General features: G+C 45.0%; 1 protein-coding gene and 1 long non-coding RNA gene across 16 annotated transcripts in view; one reads left to right on the forward strand and one right to left on the reverse strand.

Moving 5' to 3' along the window:
• Window positions 1–309: 309 nt before the first annotated feature.
• Window positions 310–13,787, reverse strand: LOC125111794 (uncharacterized). The gene is made up of 4 exons (XR_007130940.1): window positions 13,270–13,787; window positions 9,897–9,955; window positions 2,285–2,481; window positions 310–709 (listed from the first exon to the last, which is right to left on the reverse strand). It is a non-coding gene; the product is annotated as an uncharacterized LOC125111794 (long non-coding RNA).
• A 196-nt stretch (window positions 13,788–13,983) lies between these two features.
• EMSY (EMSY transcriptional repressor, BRCA2 interacting) overlaps window positions 13,984–23,949 on the forward strand; it is an 88,199-nt gene continuing 78,233 nt past the window's right edge. For 13 of the 15 annotated variants that reach the window (XM_047753867.1, XM_047753870.1, XM_047753874.1 and 10 more), the window contains exons 1-3: window positions 13,985–14,111; window positions 15,817–15,925; window positions 22,293–22,392. In XM_047753867.1, the coding sequence (XP_047609823.1) occupies window positions 15,856–15,925; window positions 22,293–22,392 (170 nt within the window). In that variant the 5' untranslated portion in view covers window positions 13,985–14,111; window positions 15,817–15,855. Of the gene's footprint in view, window positions 14,112–15,816; window positions 15,926–22,292; window positions 22,393–23,949 lie in introns of all 15 variants that reach the window. The other 2 variants (XM_047753879.1, XM_047753875.1) reach the window with 1 other exon arrangement.

Raw genomic sequence — 23,949 nt, forward strand, 5'->3', positions numbered from 1 at the left:
AAAAAATTTGGAGTTCCTGTCATGGTGCAGCAGAAACGAATCCAACTAGGAACCATGAGGTTGCAGGTTCGATTGCTGGCCTCACTCAGTGGGTTAAGGATCTGGTGTTGCCATGAGCTGTGGCATAGGTCGAAGACATGGCTTGGATCCCGCATTGCTGTGGCTGGGGCCTAGGCCGGCAGCTGAAGCTTTAATTCGACTCCTAGCCTGGGACGCTCCATGTGCCATGGGTGTGGCCCTAAAAAGCAAAAATAAAATAAAATAAAATAAAAATAAAAAAAATTTCAAGCAAGAGAGAGAGCCACAGGCTTGACCACTTCAAGTAATATATCATCAAGAGGTGATGGTAGGTGATAAAGAGAAGGCAAGCCCCGGAGCCAGGAATCAGGATGATTAAAACAGGCTGGGAAGTGGACTCATTTAAGACAGAAGCTGTGAAATAAGGGTGTCTGGAGCCTGTTTGGACAGAGTGCTGAGAGTGTGACAGGGACAGCAAAGGGCCTCGCTGCCTTGACATCTTTGTGCTGGGCTCTGCCATTAGCCTGAGATAGTCTGATGAGTTTCTCTTCTCTGTTTCAAGGCTTCATTCTCGACAAGCATCTGTTGACCCTCTATGCTGTGCCAGGCCCCATCGGTACCATAACTGTAGAGCAGAATCAGATATGATCCCTGTGCTTGAGCCTGTGGTCTGGAGGGAGGAAATGGATGCCTAAATAGACAGCGACAGAAAATGAAGTAAATGCTACTACAGAGAGAAGCGCAGGGGGCTATGGGAGCACAGAGCAGGGACTCCTGATGCACTAAGGTCCCGAAATGAAATGTACCTGTGGTCACACAGCTAGGGAGGACTAGAATCCAGGCCTGTGATACTTAAAAGCCTACCTCTTGGCCATCGTAGGAAACTGGCAGAAGACAGAAATGACTCTGGGGTGATGGAGGAAATTTATGTGTCAGCTTGGTTAAGCTGCAACAGCATGGTTCCAGGTTAAATTCAATTTAAAAAGGAGAGTTGCTTGAGCTTCGGGAAGCAGAAGTGAATCAGTGGCCACTGCTCTCTGGAGTCACGGGGGTCAGTTATAGCCACAGCAGATGTGGAAGGGCCAGCAGCTTCCAGCTCGTCGTCACTCTCCTCCACCCCACATCCTGCTCTCGTGACAGCTGACCCTGCTGGCCAGTGGTAGCTCCGAGCCCGCTCCAGACCGTGGCTGTGCACCCACAGAGCTCCCCCTTAGCCCTCTCGATCAGCTCCCCCATCACAGCCCCACTGGGCATCGGGGTGTGGTTGGCTTCTTCTGGGAGGGACTGGTTTGGGACTTCACGGATCCCCGCCCCCTCCGCTTTCAGAGCTGCCCTGCCCCAGCTCCTCCCTCGACTGCGTAAGTTCCAATTTCTAAAACACATCCCTTATCCTGTCATTCTCAGTAGTTCTGCTTCCTTAGTTGAATGATGGAAATACTGAGTTTTTCCCAAGGATGAAGATAATTGAGTGGAGAGAAGAACAGACTAAGGTTAAAAGTCTGTCTTTATCAATATCTCCATAACTCCAATACCCCTGCACTTAGTAATTCAGTAAATGTGCATTGAATTGGATTGAATTTTTAGGTTGCTTCCAGTTCGTTGGTATAGCTCTCATTGCAAAGAATAGCATCTGGGGAAGAGGTTTTTAGCTTTTTGTTTGTTTTGGGATTTTTGTTTTTTGGTTTTTTTTTTTTTTTTTTTTTTTTTGCTTTTTAGGGCTGCACTCATCGTATATGGAAGTTCCCAGGCTAGGGGTCGAATTGGAGCTGCAGCTGCCGGCCTACACCACAGCCACAGCAACACAGGATCCGAGCTGAGTCTGCAGCCTACACCACAGCTCACGACAATGCCAGATCCTTAACCCACTGAGCAAGGTCAGGGATTGAACCTGAAACCTCATGGTTCCTAGTCGGATTTGTTTGTACTGCGCCACAACAGGAACTCTGGGGGAAGAGATTTTGCTTGTTGTTTGCTTTTGCTTCTGTTTCATTCCTTTCCTAAGATCAATGCAAAATGTACGGAGTCCTTTATGGGTCAGGCTCTGCAGTTTTGACCCAGGACAGTATTTGTTGTGTTGGCCACACGTGTTCTTCTCCTGGCTAGGACAGATTTTCCTCTGGCTTCAATGTTCCTCTTTCTCTCTCACTTTCTCCCCTTTCCAAAATACAGAGAAAAACCTCATTCTTGTGCGTGTTCTCCAAAGAAAGTATTTCACACTCTAATCAGATCGGCAAAAAAAAAAAAAATTATATATATATTGAGTTACCTTTATGGGATGCTCCTCTGGCTGGGCTGAGTTGGGAAGGAGAGAAACAAAGACATCTGGAAGAGGAAGCTTTGTTCACTTGGGCTGGACGGACAGCAATCAACGCTGAACCTGCTTCATTGCAGGGGAATTTCCTCGCTACTTAGACTGTTCAGCACGGGTCGGGAGAAGACGTGCGGGCATGCTCACTTTGCCTCCTGGAAAGCAAGGTTAAATGTTGTTTCAATTAGACAACCATTTATGGAATGTCTGTCGTAAGCGAGTCCCCCAGGTAGTTGCTGATGCTGCTCTTGAGGCGTTTTCGGCCAAAGGGGGAGGGAAATACAATGAGTTACAGCCCAAGTCCGCTGGTTCTGAGTGCTAGAAAACAGGCATAAACAAAGCACCATGGAACAGAGGAGGGAGCAATTATACTTGATGAGGGAGCCAGGGGTTGGGGGGGGGAGCGGGGAAGAAGTCTGGTGGGAACGTTAAAGCACACAGAGGCAGAGGGACCTAACACTTTGAAAGCACTGAGCTGCGTACAGGGAGGAGGGCAATGAGGGCTCAGTTACTGATAATGTCTCCTGTGCTGGTCACTGAGCCAGGCGCCGGACAAATGCGATCGCTGTAAATCTTCCCCCAAACCCATCCGGAGGAAACAGAGGCACCAAAAAGCGAGGGAACTTGTTTAAGAACTTGAAAGAGGTAGAGCTGGATTCAAACCCAATTTTTCCTGACTTCCAAAGACATGCTCTGCTCCTATCTGTGCCTGGAGAATTATGTTCAAGAGACATTTGAGATGGACTATAAAGATTAAGGAGGATTTCAGAGTTCCTGCGGTGGCTCAGCGGTTAGCGAACCCGACTAGCATCCATGAGGACGTGGGTTGGATCCCTGGCCTCGCTCAGTGGGGTAAGGACCCTCTGTCTCTGTGGCTGTGGTGTAGGCCAGCGGCTACAGCTCTGATTAGACCCCTGGCCTGGGAACCTCCATAGGCTGTGGGTGCAGCCCTAAAAAGACAAAAAAAAAAAAAAGTGAAGAAGAATGTTGATAGGCTTCCAAAGGCCACAGAGTGGAAAGCAGAGGAAGAATGGAAGGAGAACAGCCCCAGGGCAGAGCATGCAGGTGTAAGGCCTGCCTGGGGGACCTCAGGCAGTCCGGGGTGACTGCGGGAAGACTCGGCCACATGTCCACACCCCTGTTTTCTCACCTTCAACACACCCTTCAGTAATTCACTCAACAGTGCTGGGGATTCAGAACTCAAACACCTGCGAAGCTGGTGAGATAACTGCTACCACCCCTGACTGCCTTGTACACTTCAGCTCAGAGTGTGTGTGTGTGTGTGTGTGTGGGGTGTGGGTGTGTACATGAGAATGCCCACTCATACAAGCATTATTTGCACCATTTCCTTTCCACAATGATTTCTCAACACATTTATTCCCAGGCTCTCTAAAAGCGTGCGTTCCTTTATTACCTCTGCCTCGAGCAAGGCTTGGATTTGAACTGCTGGCCTCGACGTGACAGGTTTAAAGCCCTCAGCATCTCAACAAGTGCCCTTTCAACCCATGAGAGACCTGACCTGGTCTTCCACTGGCTCCCTTCGAAAAGAGTGATCCATCCCAGGTTTACGAGGGGAAAAACCTTCACTGGAACCGACGAGAAAGCAGACACCTTCTACCATTTCTCTGCAGACTTCGCAAGGGCTCAACACCTTTTGAAAGAGAATACGGCTCCAAGCCCTTCACTCCGCTGGCTGGAGCAGCGTTTAAAAACAAAAGGCGTTTCATCTCTGGCAAATCGTAGCAGGACGTCATAAACAGCTGGAAACTCTCTGAGGTGAAGACAAGTTGGATGTGATGTTTGGATTCATCTCCCCTCCCCCACGACCACGGCGCTCCATTTCCGACGGGGTTATTACTTCCAGCTTTATGAAATATCTTGGATCTCACCTCGGATAATTACTGATCACCATCAGCGCCTCACCTGAGGCACCTCAGCCCTCGGGTGAACCTAACCTTCTTTTTTCTTTTTCAAGAATGAACTAGGGAAAACGGAATGGGTGAGAGTATGTCTTTATTTCGATTTTCATTTGTAATTCCCTGTGGCTTCCTAACGCTCAGGTCATTAATCAGTGTCAAATCACCATCCAGAGCGCAGACAATATTTTTGCCACATGGGTTCCAGCGCGGATTAAATGGCAGTAATTGTGTTACTAGGTATGGAGCTCTCTCGTGGGTACTGTGGTAATTATTAAGGGGGTAGATGAGATCTCAGAGGCCACCCAAGGTTTTGAGCTAAGGGTGTACCTCACGATCTTCTGAAATTTGATAGAACTCCCCCAGCTGCTCTGACAAGTACTCCTGGGGGAGGACCACCAAGAGCCCGGTGTCTCTCATTTCGCTTCTATGTGTCCTTTTTTTTTTGTCTTTTTGCCATTTCTAGGGCCACTCCCGGGACATATGGAAGTTCCCAGGCTAGGGGTTTAATCAGAGCTGCAGCCACCGGCCTACACCACAGCCACAGCAACGCGGGATCCGAGCTCCATCTGTGACCTACACCACAGCTCACAGCAACACCAAATCCTTAACCCACTGAGCAAGGCCAGGAGTCGAACCCAAAACCTCATGGTTCCTAGTCGGATTCGTTAACCACTGCGCCACAACGGGAACTCTGGCTTCTACGTGTCCTTTTATGCTTCCATGCCTTCTTTCCTATTTCCTCTGCCGAGACATCCTTATTATCCTCTCCTTACTTCTCTGCCTGGTAAAACCCTGTTAACCTGAGGCCCGGTCCAAATGCTGCCTCTGTTAAGAAGCTTTCTGTGACGGAAATAATCCTTTTATCCTTGATCCCATATCACTTCTTAAACACCTTTGTGAACTTTCTGTCTTCTTGCTCCCCTACGGTATATGGAGCCACCTACAGGTGTCTACCTTCCCCACTCAACCAAGAGCTCCAGGAGGATGATGGTTGTACCTCATTCATTTTCATATATTCGGGGCCGCCATTCATTGAACGGATAAGCTGATACCCAAAAGAAATAAACGCTGGCCCATTTCATTTAGTCCTTTGCATTTATTCACTAAGTTGCTTACCAGGATGGGAAAGGGGAGGATTTAAAGGGCTATGATGTTAGTTTTTAATATTCATTGTTCTGCCACAGCTGCAGCAATGCTGGATCCTTGACCCACTGCGCCACGGGAACCCCTTAGCATTTTTTTTTTAAAGAACATCACTTTCCCAACAGACAAGATAACTGCTTTAATCTGAATTAGCAGTGGGAGGCTGGATATCACCTTGAACTTGAGGCTGGGTTTTTAGGAAAGCAGACACTCTCACCAAAATCCAGATCTTAAATGATTGGTTCAATCGGTACAGGAAACGTTAGCCTGAAAATCAAGAGACCTGCTCCCTGGTTCCTGTACGATTTTGTACGGGTTATTTCACTGGCCTGGGTCTCAGGCGCCTTTTCTGTAAAACAGGGGATTCAAGTGAGTATCTCTGAGGTTTCTTCTAACTCTAAGGATCTATGACCTTAACCAGAATCACTGGGCAACTGATGGCAGCGGTTTCTTTATTGTAGCTTCTCTCTATACTTCAGAGAACGACATAGTCTCAGTAAGATGTGAAGGAGTTTTACTAAATACATTAAATCATAACAATAATGTAAACACTGAAAGGAAAACACGGGAAGTATAGTAAAGGAAAAAGAATCACTTAGGGTGCTACCACTCTAATATGTTATTGTTTTGGCATGTTTTCTTTCATTACTACTATTATTTAAAAACCACTTTGCACGTACATGCTTCTTCCACTTATCAAAAGCATATTCCTGGAGGTTAAAGGACACAGTCGTACTTGTACAGCTTGGTAAACTTTAATGTGTGTAGAGACTCATATACTCCCTACCCAGACCAAGCTATAGAACAGTTATAGCTTCCTACATGTTCCATTCAAGCAGCTGCTCCCCTAGAGGTATTTACTTTTCAGACTTCTATAACTAATAGATAATATTTGGTGGCTTCTGAACTCTACATACGTGGAACTTCACAGTATGACGGCAACCTCCTAGCCTCTGAGCAGCCAGGCCTGCTGTCGTAATGAGAAGAGACTCTGGGTTCTGGGGGGAAGGGATGAGTGTGTTTGGCACGTGAGAGGCATACAATTTGTTGTAGAGAGAGCACATTTCCTGAAAATGGCCGTAGCAATATTGCTGCTCCCACACGTTCTTTCAGAACCCTACTCTTCCCTAAAGAAAGGAATCTATGGGAGTTCCCGTCATGGCGCAGTGGTTAACGAATCCGACTCCGAACCATGAGGTTGTGGGTTCGGTCCCTGACCTTGCTTAGTGGGTTGACGATCCGGCGTTGCCGTGAGTTGTGGTGTGGGTTGCAGATGCGGCTCGGATCCTGCATTGTTGTCGCTCTGGCGTAGGCTGGCAGCTACAGTTCTGATTGGACCCCTAACCTGGGAACCTCCATATGCCGAGGGAGCGGCCCAAGAAATGGCAAAAAGACAAAAAAAAAAAAAAAAAAGAAAGGAATCTATGTCCCTTCCCCTTAAACCTGGGTGGGCTTGACTGTTCCAATAGAGTATGGCAGAAATAATGCTGACTTCCATAGCTTCATCGTTAAAATGATATAGTTTCAAGAGTTCCCACTGCAGGGAGTTCCCACCATGGCTCAGCAGAAACGAATCTGACTAGCATCCATGAGGACACAGATTCAATTCCTGGACTCGCTCAGTGGGTTAGGGATCTGGCGTTGCTGTGAGCTGTGGTGGTCACAGATGTAGCTCGGATCCCGCTTTGCTGTGTCTGTGGTGTAGGCCAGTGGCTATAGCTCCGATTGGACCTCTAGCCTGGGAACTTCCATATGCCGCAGGTGTGGCCCTAAAAAGCCAAAAAAAAAAAAAAAAAGAGTTCCAACTGTAGCAAAGTAGGTTAAGGATCCAGCGTTGTCACTGCAGTGTCTGGGGTCACTGCTTTGGCAGGGTTTCTGTCTCTGGCCTGGAAACTTCCACATGCTGTGGGCGTGGCCACCCCCCCCCCAAGACCCCCAAACAAAAACTTCTTAGGCATTCCCAATGCGACACAGCAGGTTAATGATTTGGCATTTGTTTGTGGTGGCACAGGTTCAACCCCCGTGGGTTCAATCCTTTACCCACTGGTGCAGCAGGTAAAGGATCCAGCACTGCCCACGGCTGTGGCGTAGGTCACAGATACTATGGCTCAGATTCGACTCCTGGCCCAGGAACCTGCATGCTGCAGGTACAGCCAAAAAATAAAAGAAAGAAAGAAAGAAAAGGAAGAACTTTAAAAATGATAGTTTCCTCTTGTTTCTTTCTCTCCAGTCCCTCCCCCGAGGAATCTGGCCACATGGAGATGCCACATGAGGACGTTCTCACTGATAATCCCAGCAGATTCCAGGCAACAACCAACACCCATTGCTAATCATCGGAATGAATGAGCCCTCAGATGATTGCAGGTCCTAGACTTCAAGTTGCTCCAAGTCATGTCCCGAGGAGTAGAGATGAGCTGTGCCCACTAAACCCTCCCCAAACTGGAGATTTGTGAGCAAAATAAATTGTTTGAGCCAGCTACCATGTCACAAGGATGCTCCCATAGCCTTACAAGAAAGTCCATATGTGACCTCCTGCCTCACTAACTTGCCAGTGTGAGCGACCCACCTACCTTGGAAGCTGATCCTCCAGCCCCAGTCAGCCTTCAGATGACTGCAGCCGCTTAGAGCCCAAGCCAACCACCTAAGCCACTCCTGATTCCCATAGAAACTGCAAAAACGGTGAAATTAAAATATGTAGTTGTTTTAAGTCATGAAGGTTGGGGATAATGTATTATGCACTAATAGTTAAAGGACGTATCAACATGGGGAGGAATATAAGGAAGAGACTGATCTACGGTTGGGGGCTGTTTTAGGGTTTGTGTGGAAGGACAGAGACGGCTGAATGGACCTGAAGGTGCTGATGAGAATGAGTTTGCAAGAAATCATCCTGGAAGAGTTCCCATCGTGGCTCAGTGGTTAACGAACCCAGCTGGGATCCATGAGGATGTGGGTTCGATCCCTGGCCTCGCTCAGTGCGTTAAGGATCCGGTGTTGTTGGGAGCTGGGGTGTAGGCTGGCAGCTGTAGCTCAGATTTGACCCCTGGCCTGGGAGCCTCCAAATGCCTCGGGTGCGGCCCTAAGATGCAAACAAAATAAAATAAACTTAAAAAAGAATAAATCACCACGGAGTCCAGGGTAGAAAGGGGGGGAAGCAAAACCGGAGGGCACTGATGTAGAACCGGGAGACTGTTAACTGCGGATTTCACGGAGGTTGAAGAGCAGGTCTGGTGAGGATAAAGCAGTTCTGCAGGAAAAGAAAATTTTTTTCGCATGTGAAATCCCTTGGCTACTGATCTCAGAGGTGGAACAGTTCTGGGAAACAAAGGACAGGATGTGGTCACAGACATGTGTGGATGAAGGGCAATTCTGGAGAAAGGTTTTGATAGCTTTCCGAGGGGTACACAGGCCAAGAAAACAATGGGGCAACCTAAGCTGATGACAGCAGACTATTAAAAATCTTCTTCTTGGGACAGAGCATGATGGAAGATGACACAAGGAAAGGAATGTACATACATATATATATATGTGACTGGGTCCCTTTGCTGTACAGAAATTGGAACAATATCGTGAATCAACTATACTGTGTTTTTTTTTTTTTTGTCTTTTTAGGGCCACACCTGCAGCATGTGGAGGTTCCCAGGCCAGGGGTCGAATTGGAGCTACAGCTGCTGGCCTACACCACAGCCACAGCAACGCGGGATCCTTAACCCATTGATCCAGGCCAGGGATCGGACCCGAAACCTCATGGTTCTCAGTCTGACTCATCATCCACTGAACCACAACGGGAACTCCCTCAACTATACTTTAATAAAAAAAATTCAAAAAGTCTTCTCCTTAAGATCCTTTCCTCCCTGGAGTGATGGAATGAGGGTGGAATGGAGTCTACATGGCTTGACGGTGAAAGCTTTAATACAGATAGTAGTGACAAGTCAGAAGAGTGCCAGCCTCTACTTCTGGTTCAGAATATTGAAGATGGGGGGGAGAAGAAAGAACTCCATTTGAAAGAACTTCAAGGGAAGCCATGAATTTAAGGAAAACCCTGGATTTTACATAAGATTAAGAGGTGACAGCAGTGCTCCAGGAGCAGGTTAGATGTGGAAGGACATTTCTTTGAATTAACATGGGTTTGCTTATTAAAAAGCTGGAATTTTATTCTGTTAGTATCTGGGAGCCTCCCAAGTTTTAGGCAGGGGGCAGATGCTTTTTTTTCTTTTTTCTTTTTAGGGTCTCACCTGCGGCAATATGGAAGTTCCCAGGCTAGGGGTTGAATTGGAGCTGCAGCTGCCAGCCTACACCATAGCTGCAGCAACATGGGATCCAAGCCAAATCTGCGACCTACACCACAGCTTGCAGCAAAGATGGATCCTTACCCCAACAGCATCCATGAGGATTGAATCTGTGTCCTCATGGATACTAGTCTGTTGGTTTCTGCTGAGCCACAATGCAAACTGTCCCAGCCCCCCCCCCCCCCTTTTTTTGACATAGACTTTGAAATTTAGAAAACTCACCCTGACAGCAGTGACAGTATGGTAGATGTACCGGCAAGGCAAGGAGTACAGAGAGGTCCCTTTAGAGAAAGAGGGTTGGTAAGAAGGTCAGTTACACACAGGTGATGAGGCCTCATCAGCAGCCTATGAAGATAAGCGGTCAGCCCCTTAGTAAGTAGGGACTACAGAACTGAATGGACAGTAGGAGAGAGGAACGGAGGCACTCAAAAGGCAGTGGCCAGATCTTCTACCTTTTTAACCTGTTCTATATTGTTCAATGCACTTCTGATCCTCCAATGAGCCTGGATATGTAATTGCCAGTTATCTCCAGTTCACTTTCCTTCTTTCATTTCTCTCCCCCAAATCCACTTATTTTGATCTACTATTTGAAGTTCTACTTGTTTTTTTTTTTTTTTAGTTTGGTCTTGCTATTCCCCTTTTTAGCATACATCTTGGCTATTACTAGTTTGATAACAAAACTTTCTGAGAGCAAGAATCTAAGCGTGGTGTAGTGGAAAGAGCAGCATGCTGTAAGTCAAAAGGGCTGGTTTCTGGTCCCAGTCCTGCCATGAAATTCCTGTACGGGGAGTTCCCGTCGTGGCGCAGTGGTTAACGAATCCGACTAGGAACCAGGAGGTTTCGGGTTCGGTCCCTGCCCTTGCTCAGTGGGTTAACGATCCGGCGTTGCCGTGAGCTGTGGTGTAGGTTGCAGACGCGGCTCGGATCCTGCGTTGCTGTGGCTCTGGCATAGGCCGGTGGCTACAGCTCCGATTCGACCCCTAGCCTGGGAACCTCCATATGCCGCGGGAGTGGCCCAAGAAATAGCAAAAAGACAAAAAAAAAAAAAGAAATTCCTGTATGATTTTGGTTACCTCATTTGGCTTCTCTGGACCTCAGTTTTGTTTTTGTGTTTTTGTTTTTTAAGCAAATGAATCTCTTAAGGTCTTATCCATTTCGATTTGCTACCATAGAAGCTTAAGAGGTCTTTTTCACAAATGGTGAAATCCACCTTCTCCAATATAGTTCTTCAAGATAAGAATGATGGATGGCAGGAATCTTGAAGAGGTTTGTTCCAAGAGAGTGAATAAAAGAATAAAGTCTGAGGTGGGTATTATACTCTAATACATTTTCCCAGACCACAGGTAGTTACACTCTTGCTGAGCAAAATACTATGTCTTAGTTTTTCCTCTTTGGAAGTACATGGAAGGTGGATCTCATTTTTTTTTTCTTTTCTTTTTTTTTAACTATACATTTCCTGGAGTCAAAGTACCTTCGCTTGAAATCGTGGTCCTGCTAGACTTACAAGCTTGTCACTTTGGGCAAACTACTTTGACATCTCTATGCCTTAGTTTCTTCATTTATAAAATAGAGGTAACGATGTGCCTCATCAAGCTATTGTGGAGATTAAATAAGTTTATGTAATAGCATCTGGAACAGAGAAAGCCCTAGGTAAGTATTAGCTATTATTCTTAAGTGCTAGCCACAAGAGTACGCAGACCTGGCTTCTCTCCTTACGGAGCTCACTTTCCGGTCAGAAAGATTTGCAGGGAGTTCCTGTCGTGGCTCAGCAGAAACAAATATGACCAGTATCCATGAGGACACAGGTTTGATCCCTCGCCTTGCTCAGTGGGTTAAGGATTCAGCATTGCCGTGAGCCGTGGTGTAGGTTGCAGACGGGGCTCGGGCCTGGCATTGCTGTGGCTGTGGTGTAGGCCGGCAGCTACAGCTCTGATTTGACCCCTAGCCTGGGAACCTCCATATGCTTCAGGTGCAGGCCTAAATAGACAAAAAAGAAAAAAAAAAAAAAGAAAGAAAGAAAGATTTTCAAACAAATGACCATAACGCAAATGTTCTCAGTTCTGTAATAAGATGTACAGTAAGTGGTATAGGAGCAGTGGCAAGAATGCTTGTCTCATCCTAGAAGGAAAGGTGGGGCAGGATAATATGCTTGAGGGTAAGGTTTGAGTCTGATCCTTAAATAAGAAAATTTAATGGTGGAAACGTTTGGGAATATGGAAAGTCAGAGGCAGCCTGGGAAAGACAGTTTCTGGCTGCAAAAGACAAATATGGTTACAAGGAAAGGGAGGCTGTGTGGTAGATTAGAGGCAGCAGTTGATGCCAGAGCATGTTCACTTGAGGGTCTGTTAGAAATACAGGACCTTAGGCCCTACTCAGACCTACTCAATCAAAAGGTGTCCCTTGTTTTATTTTTTTTGGCCACACTCGTGGTCCGCAGAACTTCCTGGATCGAATCTGTGCCACAGCAGTGACAATGCCAGATCCTCAACCCACTGAACTCCCCGAGATGTGTACTTTCACAAAATACACAGCTGGTTCTTTGAACTTCGAAGTTTTGAGAACCACAAATCTAGAGCAGACTCTAGAGCCAAACTGCTTTGGTTTAAATCCCAGGTTTACAACTTACTTATAATGGGTAGCTTCGGGCAAGCTTTTTAACCTCCTTTCTATACCTCAGTTTCCTCATTTGTAATTAGAGAACCTAGTTTCTCCCTCATAAAGTTGTTTTAAGGATGGAATGAATTAATACTTGAAATGCTTAAAAGAGTACTTGGCACTTAGCAAGCCCAAGAATAAACTATAATATTTCTTGGCTCACACACTACTTATTATGGTCAGGGTCAGTTTTATCTTTGGAAAGCAGCCTGTCTTTCCATTTCTACTCCACTACCTGTCACCCTGACATTCGTCATAGAGAAAGACACTTGAAGTCAGAAGACCGGGGATTATAAAGCCCAATTCTCTTCAATTCCCAGCTTTGTGAAATTTGGTGAATTCTTGACTGTGTTTTTCGCATTCATAGTAGGGGGTACTCTGAATTATACCTGCCTCACTAAGATACTATGAGCCTCACCTCAAACAACGTATGTTAAACTATATTAAAGTTTCATTCACCATCTTTCCAAAAGTTCTTAACAATAACCACTTTCCTGGGCCTCAGAAAAGATTTTTAGCTAATGAGCAAATAGCACACAAATGCTGTTATTTATTTTCTCTTCGTAATTTACATCTCCGTTCAAGTACAGTCTCACGTTTGTACAGTGGTCCAAAATTGACAGACAATCTTCTCCTACGCTGTACATCACAACATCCCCATAGGATAATATTAACCCAATATTTTACAAGAAAACACTCCTTCCCACTTGAACATTTTTTTAGAAAAATCAGATTCGATGTTATGTACAAAATTACAAGGGCGGGCAGTCACAACACTCGAATGGACCTTCAACAATAGCAGACACTGGCTTCGATCTTTGGCAGCCATTAACTATATACTGGACCCTTTTTTTTTCATCTGTAAAATAGGAGCGACAATACCCTCTTCACACACTTGTTCTGTAGTTAAATACGAACAAAGGCTGAAGAGTGAACCTACCACGCCGCAGAGCCTCAAACAAATGCCTTTGCCTTCTTGCCTCTGACAGATAGAGCACTAGCATTCCCACTGGACACGGGTTGAAACCCGAAGTCGAGAACGCTCGAATTGTCCTTCTTCACTTGCAATTCCGCGCCTCCTCCAGATCGGGTCCGCGCCACTGCGTTGTCCACGGTGACACGTCTCGTAGCGTGGATTCTCTCTCCTCCAGCTGCGGCTGGCGGGCCTGGAAGCCGCTTAGAATTGCTCCCAAGCCGCTGAGGAATCCGATCCTAACCCTATACGGCCATACCGGCACGAAGCTGCTTTCCCACTGCCCGTAACACCCCCCCACCAGGGTAAAGGTCGCGGGAAAACCTCAGCTCCATCCGCCGACGCCATCTTGACCTGTACGTGTGACGCCACACATAGCGGAGAGCGCAGCCCATTGGCTCAGCGATCGCAGCGGAGGAGAGGCGCGAGAAGCGGCGAGGAGGGGTTGGAGAAGACGCCAGGGAAACTACAATCCCAGCCTTCCTTGCGCGTGCGACTGCACTCTGAGAGCGAAAGAGGAGGGCGTTTGGCCTCGGACCACAACTCCCAGCACTCCCTGCGAGGTCTCTCCTTTCCTTTCAAAACCTGGAGGAAAAGAGGGACGGGGAGAATGGAGGCCTTCTGGTGTCCGTTCTCCGAAAGGCGGGAAAGGCAAACTACACCTCCCGACTGGCAGCGCGCCGCTGCGCCTGCGCCCTGATACCTGTCGCCATCTTGCCCCTTCTGAGGCACCGCAAACAAACCCAATTCCTGGTGTCCCCTAGTTTTGGCGGAGGAGCCTTTTAGATGAGCCCAGAAAGGCCGGGCAGGTGAGTGACTCTCAGACAGGGCGCTGGGAAGAGCTGGCAGGGTAGCCAGTCTGGAGGAGCGCCAGACCAAGCAGTCGGAGCCCGGCTTGGGGTGGCCAGTCCCATCCTCCGTTGTCTCCTAACGGGATCGTGGGGCTCCCCGAGGTGGGCTGAGGGGGGCTCTGGCACGCCTGGTGCTGGGATTGCGGGGGTCCAGCTCTGGGAGCCTCCTGGTAAGTCTCGGTCGTCTGCCTGGCTGTCCGAGCGTCCACTGTTTCTTTCCGTTGTCCTCTGTGCTGAGGAGGGAGCGAGGCGCTGATGCCTCCCGGGGCCCCTGCCTCCGGCTACTGGTCCTGCGAGGGCTTGGGTCGCAAGCTTGACATTGAAGTGGGTACTGAGCGGCATCGGTGAGGAGGGTGGGCGGGCTGCTCTTGTTGTGGTGCTGCGGGAGTGAGTGCGTGTTTGGGGAGGGGGCGGGGCGGGCTTGCCTCCTTGACACTTGAGTAAGGGGAAGGATTAGATAGGATTCGGGTTCCCGGAGCCCGCTCCGGGAACCTCTGCCCAGGTCTCCAGTGCGGTCCGGCCCCCGCGGTGGGGTCCGCCGGCGGGGACGCGTCGGGATGCCGTGACGTGGTGCTTGATTCCGGCGGTCGCCGGCCGCCTCCTAGATCCTGTCGGGAGGCGGGGACTGGCTTGTGGAGGGAGCGGATTCCTTTGGCTCTGCCCCTTCTTCCTCCTCCCCACCCCTTTTCTTTATGTCATTCTGCCGACTGGGGCGCGCAGTCCTGTTCTCCTTGCCCTGGGTTGGTTCTCAGCTCAGAGGACTATGGGAAGTAGGGGGAGGGGGTTCAACTCCAGGCATGGAGTTGGAGTTGCAGCCCCAGCGCCAGGAACGGGATGTAGCAGTTATTTCGGGTCGGTGCTTGACTCCTAGAATAGGTAGTGAGCTCGCTCAGGCATGCATGCATGCATGCATTCATTCATTCAGGTTACTCGCTGTTCTCAATCATTCATTTATTTGTTTAACAAATATTTATCGCGGATCTACCGTATGCTAAGCAGGTATTATGCAAGCGCCCAGCGCTGTTGTCTTTTTCTCTAGACTGAGAAATTCCCAGTGCCAAGTTCCTGACATCTAAATGTTTGGTAAATGGTTTTTTTTCTTTTTCTTTTTCTTTTTTTTTTTTTAAGCTTGCGGGGTGTAAATTCATCTTTCATTGTTAGGATTTGAGAAAATACTTTATTAAGTTCCAATAACCCGCTTAACATCCTAGGAACTTGACATATTTTTCTATCATGTAATTCAGTGAGAATGCCTGCAGAAGTGACTTGCCCAAGATTACAAAAGTAGTGGCACCTATTTATTAAATAATGAGCTAGACACTAGGATAAGACCTTCACATACACTGGTCTTTAATATTCATAATAAACTAAGTGGTAAAACCTCAGTTTTGCAGATGTGAAAACTTAATCATCAGATAGGCCAATTTACCCAGGACCACACAGCCGGTAAACTGAAAACTTGAACTAGAACCTAGAGTGATAGGCTGGAATAGTGAGCTCCCAGATGGTTAAATTCTTCATTTCTCAGAAGTTGGAAAGGGCGGTGGTGAAATAGGATTGTGAGCTATTCTTACTGGTTTTACTTCTTAGTGTGTAGATCTCCAGGTTGAGTGGCCTTTTGCATATACTTTCATAATTTGAATTTTTGGTTTTGTTTTGCTAGGGAAGACAAGCTCTTTGGGGCTACCAAAAAGAAGCAACAATGCCTGTTGTGTGGCCAACACTTTTGGATCTCAGCAGGGATGAATGCAAAAGGATTCTTCGAAAATTGGGTATGATTTTCATTTTCGCTGTTTTATGCCATCCTGTGGTCCTTTTCCCCATCAGTCTGGGTCATGGCTGCCCGTGTGGATGTCATGTTTCATGCTGTGTTAGAAATGCTTTGGAGGTATAGTTCTTGTCTTACTTCATTGTTATTTCCCCATTGCCCAGCATAGTGCCTTGTATACAGTAGATGCATGAATCCTCATCATCATCGTAATAGCAGCTGAGTGTCCTTGAGGCTGCTGGGCTGTCCTGAGTCCTTTGCCTTCAGCATCTCATTTAATCCTCACTCAAACCAAAAAGATAGGATTTTTTCTTTTTTTGTCCCCATTTTACAGTTTTGAGTCCAAAGAAATCCTGAGAGTAAGCCATAACATCAGGCTTTCAACTCAGGGAATAGGATTCCAGTCTCACTTTGACATACTTTTAACCTTCATGAATGTATGTGTGCGTTACATACATCCTGTTTCTAAATTTTAAATTAACAAGCTATTCTGACTTTCCCAAATTATATTTTACTGTCAGTAATAAAACACCTTTTATGCTTGTAATGAATTATTTAGTACTTCTTTTCCTTTAAAGCAGCCTTACTTAACTAGCGTTTAGGGAGAGAATTAAGCCTTAATGCTAAAGCATCCATTGTATTAACTTTTCTTCATGCATCTAGAATGATAATGTATTTTCCTGGAGAAAATTGAGGAAAAAAAGTTACATCGTTTCGGTATTCTGTGGTTCAAATGAGAGTTCTTTGTTAAGAAACGCAGACTTACTAGTGATGTAGGCAGGTGGCTACAACTCTGACTTGACCCCTAGCCTGGGAACTTCCACATGTTGCAAGTGAGGCCCTAAAAACACACACGCAGAGTTCCCGTTGTGGCTCAGTGGTTAACGAATCCCGACTAGGAACCATGAGGTTGCTGGTTTGATCCCTGGCCTCAATCAATGGGTTAAGGATCTGGCATTGCTGTGAGCTGCGGTGTAGGTCGCAGATGCGGCTTGGATCTGGCGTTGCTGTGGCTGTGGTGTAGGCCGGCGGCTGCAGCTCCAATCAGACCTCTAGCCTGGGAACCTCCATATGCTTCGGGTTCTGCCCTGGAAAAGACAAAAAAAAAAGAAAACACACACACACACATACACACACGAAAAGAAATAAAAACAATGCAGCCTTAGACTATAAGGTCCAAGAAGGACCTTTTGTCTTATTTTCCACTGTAATTTCAGGCCAGCACATGTTAGGGGCTCAGTAAGTGAAAAAGTAATTTGGAAAAGAACATTAAATGTTTTGGCAGTGGATATGAATTATTTAGATAACTATGATTTTGAAGGGGCAAATGTGGACCTTTAATTCAGACAGACGTGGGGTCTTGGTCCTGTTACTAATGACCCACATGATCCAAGGGCAAGTTGTTTAATTCCCTTTAATCTGTTGACACTTTCGTCAATGAAGGATAGTAATATCTGCCTCGAAAGTTTGTTATGTGCATTAAGTGTATATAAAAAGGGCCTATCACCGTGCCTGATATGAGTATATGTAGCTTTTTAAAGCAGTTGCATTCAGACATTTATTTGTAGGTGAATCTTCACAGAAAGTCTTTGTTGGGAATTTCTATGAATAAATCTGAATCATAGCTACTCTGGCCCTGCTTGCCGGTAACTTTTGCCCTTTTTATTTCTCCTTAGGCTGCTATGAGGATATCTATACTTTAAACTGCTTTTTAGCTTTATATTTTAGCATGTCTAGAGAGGGTTTTTTTTTTGGGGGGGGTAGTCGGTCAATTATTCCTTTATTATGCATTTTTTCTTTAACCTTATATCCAAACTTTTAGTGCTATTCAAGGATTTTTTAAAATGCGCTTATATGTAGTTGTTGTAACTTGCTAGCTACCAGTTATAAAGTTGGTCTTATATTTATTTCATAGCTGAAATGATTAGAGGAACAGATCACAACTGCAGCTGATTACTTTAGAGTTTCTGGGCTCTGGGGGCCTTGAATCAAGAGATATGTTTAAATATAAAATTGTAACCTTTAAGTTTAAATCTATCCTTAATTTTAGTCAGAGTTGCGTGAGTAATGTTCCTGGAGAGCTGCTTATGTACAAAAGAAAACGGCCTTCCTACAGGGTAATGTCATCTTTAATGACCCTTCTTTTGGGAGGTGAGCCTTGATAGTGATTTGCAGAAAGACTTCCTCCCCACCCGTTGGCTCATTATCATAACAGTGAAACCTTTGAATTGCTTTCAAACACTAGCTCTAGGTCCAAAATTTAGAGAAGGTACTATATTTAAGAATTGGCTTAAGAGATTTTAAGAATTAGCTTTAAAAATTTTTTTTAAATGTTTATAAATAATTTGCCATGTAAGAGGCTAAACATTTAGATTTTACTTAAATATAAAGAAATTGGAATGGAGATTTTCTTTATGACACTCCGAACATACCAGTAATAGCTAAATGCTTCTTTCCTTCTAGCCTGCCTTTCCCCTGCCCTATTTTTTTTTTTTTTTATTACCATTCCTGAGCTATAACTCTGACATGGAGCTTTATGAGCTGTAGTATAATTGAATGGCTGGTTTGTTTAAATGGGATGGGTTTAGGGCTTTATAAAAGAGTTTGGCAAATCTTTTGTTTTCTGTGGTATTTGCATGTGTTAATTGTTATACTTCTGTGTATAAGTATGGAGTTATAGAATAGAATAGAATATGTAAAAGAGTGCTACCAAAAATAGTACCAGAAATTCAACTAAGTTTGATGTCCGAATTTTAGGATACTCATCAAAATGGAAATCTGCAAATGTGAATGAGATTGGGAAGGTAGTAAAAGTTCTTTTACAATGAGTGAATTTCTCGTTGAGTGAAGGGGAGGAAATAAATGCCTTGGATTGTATAGCTATCCATGATAACTGTGTTCTGAGTTCCAGTTTTGTGGGAGGTTGCTACCTCTTACTTTTTGTGCGTGACTTTTTAGTTAGACTTGGAACAAAACTTGAGATGTCAAAAATCTTTGTCATATTTCTTTAATGTCATTTTGTTTGTTTGTTTCGTTTTGCTTTTTAGGGCCACATCTTTGGCATCTGGCAGTTCCTAGGCTAGGGGTTGAATCAGAGCCGCTGCTGCTGGCCTACACCACAGCTCAAGGCAATGCCAGATCCTTAACCCGCTGAGTGAGGACAGGGATCAAACCCGCATCCTCATGGGTACTAGTTGGATTTGTTACCACTGAGCCACGAGGGGAACGCCCTAATTTCTTGAAATAGTGTCTTGGTCACCATAAATTCCACAGGCCAAAAGTGAACTTTTTCCTTAAACTTTCTCTCTCTGACCTCTCCATTTCTTTTTATGGTATTGACATTCTCCTAAATATCTTGGAAACTGAAAAACCTGATTCCTTTCCTTCTGCCGTTCCCTCCATGTTTCATCAGTCACTGAGTCCTATCAAAACATTCGTCAACTGGAAATGGCTTCTCTTAGTCTGACCCCCAAACTGCTTTTCCATTTTTATCCTCGTTGGCTGTTAGTCACCTTGAAGATAGGCACTTTGTTTTGTTCGTATAAAGATACCTCCCGGTTCCTTATAGTAGTGGTGTTCACTTAGAAGTTTGGTTTGAGGAGTTCCCGTCGTGGCGCAGTGGTTAACGAATCCGACTAGGAACCAGGAGGTTGCGGGTTCGGTCCCCGCCCTTGCTCAGTGGGTTAACGTTCCGGCGTTGCCGTGAGCTGTGGTGTAGGTTGCAGACGCTGCTCGGATCCCGCGTTGCTGTGGCTCTGGCGTAGGCTGGTGGCTACAGCTCCGATTCAACCCCTAGCCTGGGAACCTCCATATGCCGCGGGAGTGGCCCAAGAAATAGCAACAACAACAACAACAACAAAAGACCAAAAAAAAAAAAAAGTTTGGTTTGACTTAGGGACTCACCAAGTTTAGACGGTATTTTACTTTCTCTAGTGTAAAATTCTCAAAATAGTCACTCTTACTGGAAGTTTAAGGTCTCTATGAAACATTATCTGCTCTTGTACGCTCTTTGTTCCTTTTGCACATTCGCTTCCCCCACCCCAGCCCCCACCCCGCCTGCCTAGAGCTCAGTTCTCTTCCTCAAGAAAGGTTATGCTTCTAGACTAGATGATGCGTTTTTCCTCTCTGCCTTTACTACTGTATTGTACACTGTATCCGAATTGTCTGATAACTTGTTTTACTGTAGCTTTTTTCTAGAGTTAACTTCTTAAGGCTGGGATTTAGCATACTGTCTGATATACATAATAGGACTCAATACTGATTTGTTGAATAAAATATACCATAAATGGGGGATAAACATTTACAGTATAGTGATTTTTTAGTTATCCCCAGTGCCTTTCTGAACTCAACTTTGCATCCTGATAAAGGCTGAAATATATATTTCTTGGAAGAAAGTATTTCCTTCACTACTCCAGAGAAGCAGGGCTTTGTCCTTCCAGAGAGACCAGAAGAGACATGTACATAGTATCCAGCACAGTTTACACATGGGATCATTCATTTGGACCAGACATTTCTGTTGTTTTTGACAGAACTGTGAATAACACAAACTGAATGAGACTGCTATTTTGTTGTTAATGTAGTACCTGGGTTGCAGGTATGCATGCCTTAATTATTCGGCTAACATTCAGTATCCCTTGTGTGTCAGGCATTGGCAAATATTGGTAGCAACTTGAATTCAGTAGAAGATAACTAGTCTGGACACTTATTTCCCATCATTTTGTTTTGCTCGGATATACCTGTTTCATAGTGTTAATGGTTTGAAACAATCTTTTTATCTTTTCTCATGATTCTCTGGGTTGCTGGTCTTGCCTGAGCTCTTTATGTGGCTCTATTCAGCTGGTAGCTTAGTTGACTAACTGGGCTCAGCTGGGATGGCTGAGCCTCTCTCTCTATGTGGCCTTTCATCCTGGGCTTCTTCACAACTTGGTGATCTCAGGGTTCCGAGAGAGCGAGGCCCTGTGTGTAAAGCTTCTGTTTGCATCACGTATGCTGATGTTCTTTTGGCCAAAGGAAGTCATATCCCAAGCCCAGAATCATTGTGGGAAGGACTATAGCAAGGTAGTAACAAGAAGGTACTCTGAGAGGCAGGCATGGTTCATTGGGAGCCATTGAGAGCTTTTTGGTTTTTATATTTTATCCACTAGTAGGGACTGACAGTTTCATTCAATAATGGTTGTTGCTGTGGAAAGATAGTGAAATGAAACTGTCTTGCATTAGGGTTCAGTGTATTATGTCCTGATTGCCGGAAGAGTAGTTCATGTTTGCTAATTTGCCTTAGTCATTTTGATGGTGTTTTTTGTTTGTTTGTTTGTTTTGTCTTTTTAGGGTCGCACCTATGGCATATGGAAGTTCCCAGGCTAGGGGTCTAATCAGAGCTGTAGCAGCCAGCCCACACCACAGCCACAGCAAAGCCAGATCCAAGCAGCGTCTGACCTACACTACAGCTCATAGCAATGCTGGATCCTCAACCCACTGAGCAAGGCCAGGGATCAAACCCGAAACCTCATGGTCCCGGATTAGTTTCCGCTGCGCCACGGTGGGAACTCCCTGATGGTCGTTTTTATACTTGCAGAGGATCTTAGAAATGGAAGGCACCTTCAAGGTGTCTTCTAATCAGAGATGAGAAAAGACTTGCTCAGGGTTATACAGCTACTAAGTGTCAATGCTGGGGCCAGAATTTGGTCATTTGACTTTTTTTTTTTTTTTTAATGGCCACATGTGTGGCATAAGGAAGTTACTGGGCCAGAGATTGAATCCAATCTGCAGCTGCAGCCTATGCTGCCGTAACTGTGGCAATGCTGGTTCCTTAACCCACTGCCCTAGGTGGGGGATTGAACCCATGCCTCCACAGTGACCTGAGCCACTGCAGGCGGATTCTTAATCTGTTGCCCCACAGTGGGAACTCCCCTGGTTATTTGACTTTTGATCCACTAGTTTTTCAGTTGCACAGTATTCATAAATGGAGTATAGTTTGAATTCATGGGCAAGCCTGAGAAATTATTTCAGACTTTGGTCAGTAAACGTACTTATCAATAATGCTAGAAATTTGTCAGCTTTATTATATCACTTGGAACCTGTTCCCAGTTTTTGGTAGCATCTGAGTTGAATGTTCTTCAGTGGTGTGAAATATTTACCATTAGACTTTTCTACCTAAACCCTTTACACACATGACTTCTGTGAGGCAGTAAAAAAGAAAACAAGATTATAAAAGCCACATTTTAATCTCTGTTATTAGATAAAAATTTTGAGAGGACACTAACAAAATATTTGCATATTGATTTTTAGGTTTCCAGCCCTGAAGTTTCACTGTATGTAGCTGTAGTATTAAAATATTAATGGCCTATCTTGATAAAATAATTTTCTTCTTCTAGAATTGGAGGCATATGCTGGAGTTATCAGTGCACTTCGGGCACAGGGAGATCTCACCAAGGAAAAGAAAGATCTTCTTGGAGAACTCTCAAAAGTTCTTAGGTAAATTATCATAAAAGTTTGTGAGACATGACTCTAGAAATTTCATTTTGAGGGATTTCAACAATTTTTCACTCTTAAATTGAAGACAGAGGTGTTCAAGTTGTGGATACTTAGAGATCCCTTCCTGGATGTGTGCTTTGTTACAGAAAATTATGTAATTTTCCACTTATTCTGCAATCTAGTCAGAAAAGGTTTAAGGCAGATTATTTTAGGTTTGGGCCTCCTGAGAAAGGGAGAGATTTTTGACATGGGTAAAAGAAAGACGAGCTGGCAGCAACTGGATAGGAAGGTTTAGAGTGGCCCAGTGGCATTCGTTAGGGGGGAGGGGGTCCTAGAAAGCTGTCTCCATTTATAGCAATGGGTGGTAATTACATAGTCATAGCTTTTGGGATAGTTTATTCCTTCAGCTTCCCACTAGAGCAGGACTTGAATTCATTAAAAAGTTTTGGCGAAAGGGGTTGTTTAATACTTTGCCTTGATCTATTGTTAACATCTTGAGCTTTCTCAGAAAATTCAGTCCTAGCTGAAGTTTCCCTTCTATATTTAAGACCATTTTGTCCTATTTTTTTTTTTTTCTTTTTGGGGCCGCACCTGCGGCATATGGAAGTTCCCAGGCTAGGGGTCGAATTGGAGCTGTAGCTGCTGGCCTACACCACAGACATGGCAACTCGGGATCCAAGCCGGGTCTGCGACCTACACCACAGCTCATGGCAACACCAGATCCTTAACCCACTGAGTGAGGCCAGGGATCGAAACCTGTATCCTCATGGATACTAGTTGGGTTCGTTACTGCTGAGCCACAATGGGAACTCCTGTCCTGTTTTTTAAAGGGAAAATAGGGAAGGGTTTTTTTTCCCCTGTATTTAATTAACATTAAAATAGGGATGTTATTACTCCAAATCTTCAGTCTTATTGTCTTCATGCTTCACAGTTTATATTTTTTGTTTGTTGTTTATATTTCCTCATAAATTCCAGCCCTTAAGTATTTTAGTCTGTGGTACAGATATAGCTTAGTAATAAAGATTATAATTTGAAGAGTGGTATTCATTTTATTGAGTATTTATGAATGGAATGGGTCTAGCCTTTCTTCCACTTGTTTAGTATTAACTTACTAAACATAATCGGGATCAACATAAGCACATTTTTGCCATAGTGCCAACAGGATATAAGGTAGAAGACACACAGCTGAAATGTTGAGTAACAAAGGGGTAACATCCTGGTGTCAAGTTTCATAGCATGTAGCCATAGGCAACAGATTATCTTGCCACTTTCATTTCTTTATTGTGTTTACTGAACATAAAATTATAGACTCTTAAACTTTAGAAGACTTTCTTCTGAGTGCCAAGATCCTCTTCTCAGTAACCGTGATTGGGGTCATTCTGTGGCTGTTTGCATATTTAGATAACAGGAACCTCTGCTAATCTTAAACATGGTCTGGCATTTCTGAGTTTTGGACGTAACTACTTGATAGCGAGCTAAATTTGTCTTCCTGTGATTTCTGATTTGTCAGTCTCTAATTCTCTCTGCAGTAACACAGAATCAGTATGAATCCTTTTT

This window comes from Phacochoerus africanus, chromosome 11 (assembly GCF_016906955.1).
Source record: "Phacochoerus africanus isolate WHEZ1 chromosome 11, ROS_Pafr_v1, whole genome shotgun sequence".
Classification (NCBI taxonomy): domain Eukaryota; kingdom Metazoa; phylum Chordata; class Mammalia; order Artiodactyla; family Suidae; genus Phacochoerus; species Phacochoerus africanus.